At 52.3% G+C, this 1,599-nt stretch overlaps 1 protein-coding gene across 1 annotated transcript; it reads right to left on the reverse strand.

Moving 5' to 3' along the window:
• Positions 1–245: 245 nt before the first annotated feature.
• LOC116874361 (olfactory receptor 10S1) lies at positions 246–1,235 on the reverse strand. The gene has a single exon (XM_032869025.1). The coding sequence runs from the start codon at positions 1,212–1,214 to the stop codon at positions 246–248; it is 969 nt and encodes a 322-aa protein (XP_032724916.1). The 5' UTR covers positions 1,215–1,235.
• Between the last annotated feature and the right edge of the window lie 364 nt (positions 1,236–1,599).

A 1,599-nucleotide genomic window follows, 5' to 3' on the forward strand; every position in this document is an offset into this window, starting at 1 on the left:
TCTGAGCCATGGAACTTAGATCTGGAAGTTACTCATAGCATCACCTACGGGGCTCCTTCCATTTTATAGATGGAGAGTTTGTGACTGAGACACTGAGAAATGTCACTTGGCCAAAGGGAGGGGGAAAAGTTCGTGGCTGGGCTGAAACTCAGTTGCACTGATTCCCACCTGAATGATTTCCCCTCCCCGTTTTGCTCTGGGAATAACTGTTTTCTTGGCAGGCAAATGAAGAATCCCAGCACAGGTCAGGGGGGTGGGCTGCCTGCTGGAGACTCTCGCGAGCCTCGGCTCAGAAGCTTTTGGAGAGCCCTCTTGACCTCCTTGTTCCTCAGAGTGTAGATGAAAGGGTTGAGCATGGGAGTGATGATTGTGTAGAAGACAGCGGGGGCCCCAGCTCCTGCCCCCCCAGAGTGAGGCTGCAGGTAGATGCAGACAGGTGGCACGTAGTACAGGAGCACCACTGTGAGGTGGGATGAGCAGGTGGAGAAGGCGCGCCGCCGGCCCTGGGCAGTGCGGATGCGCAGCACCGCCGCGACGATGAAGACGTAGGATACGACGATGAGAATCAGGCAGCCTGCAGCCACGATGCCAATGTTGGCCAGCATGACGAGCTCATTAATGGTGGTGTCTTCGCAGGCCAGCTTCAGCACCGGGGGGATGTCGCAGAAGAAGTAGGCAATGTGGTGTGGACCACAGTAGAGCAGGCGGAAGGTGAGGGAGGTGTGGATGGCAGAGTGCACAGCACCTATGGTCCAGGTGAGTCCAGCCAGCCCCGCACACATGCGTCTGTTCATGGCCACTGGGTAGTGTAGCGGCTGACAGATAGCTAGGTAGCGGTCATAGGCCATGACTGTGTATAGGAAGCACTCAGTGCTGGCCAGGAAGTGGAAGCAGTAAAGTTGTACAGCGCAGCCCTCAAAGGAAATCACCTTCCCATCCGCAGTCAGGAGGCCTGCCATGACCTTGGGCACCGTCACTGTGGACAAACAGGCATCCAGGAAGGAGAGGTGCCCCAGGAAGTGGTACATAGGGGAGCGGAGGTGAGGGTCAGAGCCCACAGTTATGAGAATGAGGAGATTCCCGGTCAAGGTGATGCTGTAGATGAGGAGGAAGAGGAGGAAGAAGAGGCTAGGATGTTCAGCTGTGTACATCAGACCCTCCAGAAAGAAGTGGCTCACCACAGTCTGGTTGGGGTCCTCTGTCTCAACGGCCATCTTCTCACACACGAAGTGGTTAGTTACCCCTTTGTAACAAAACTGATATCAACAAATGTAATGAACAGCCATCCTTCTTAGCTGAAATGTCATGAGCCGTCGGACCGTGCCGGCTTGGTCTTGCCCCCTACACGAGAGAAAGATACACAGGTTCATTTCACTCTTTTGACCTGTTTTTTTCTTGCTGTTGTTTCAGAAATGACTCTTTCAATATGGGGACCTACAATTCTTTGAGGTACATAAAGGACTGTAATAATTACCTGGAGAAATGCACTCCCTAATAACACCAATACAAGTATGGATTGTAAGTCTTACTCTTGTGGACCATATCAATCCTGCAAATATTTCAGAATTGTGATGCCTTCACTCTCCTAATTTACTCTGC

Source organism: Lontra canadensis, unplaced genomic scaffold (genome assembly GCF_010015895.1).
Source record: "Lontra canadensis isolate GAN:19392208 unplaced genomic scaffold, GSC_riverotter_1.0 scaffold36, whole genome shotgun sequence".
Classification (NCBI taxonomy): Eukaryota; Metazoa; Chordata; class Mammalia; order Carnivora; family Mustelidae; genus Lontra; species Lontra canadensis.

Bases quoted from the DNA above. Each gene is read 5' to 3' on its own strand.
- LOC116874361 (XM_032869025.1), bottom strand. From the start codon at position 1,214: ATGGCCGTTGAGACAGAGGACCCCAACCAGACTGTGGTGAGCCACTTC.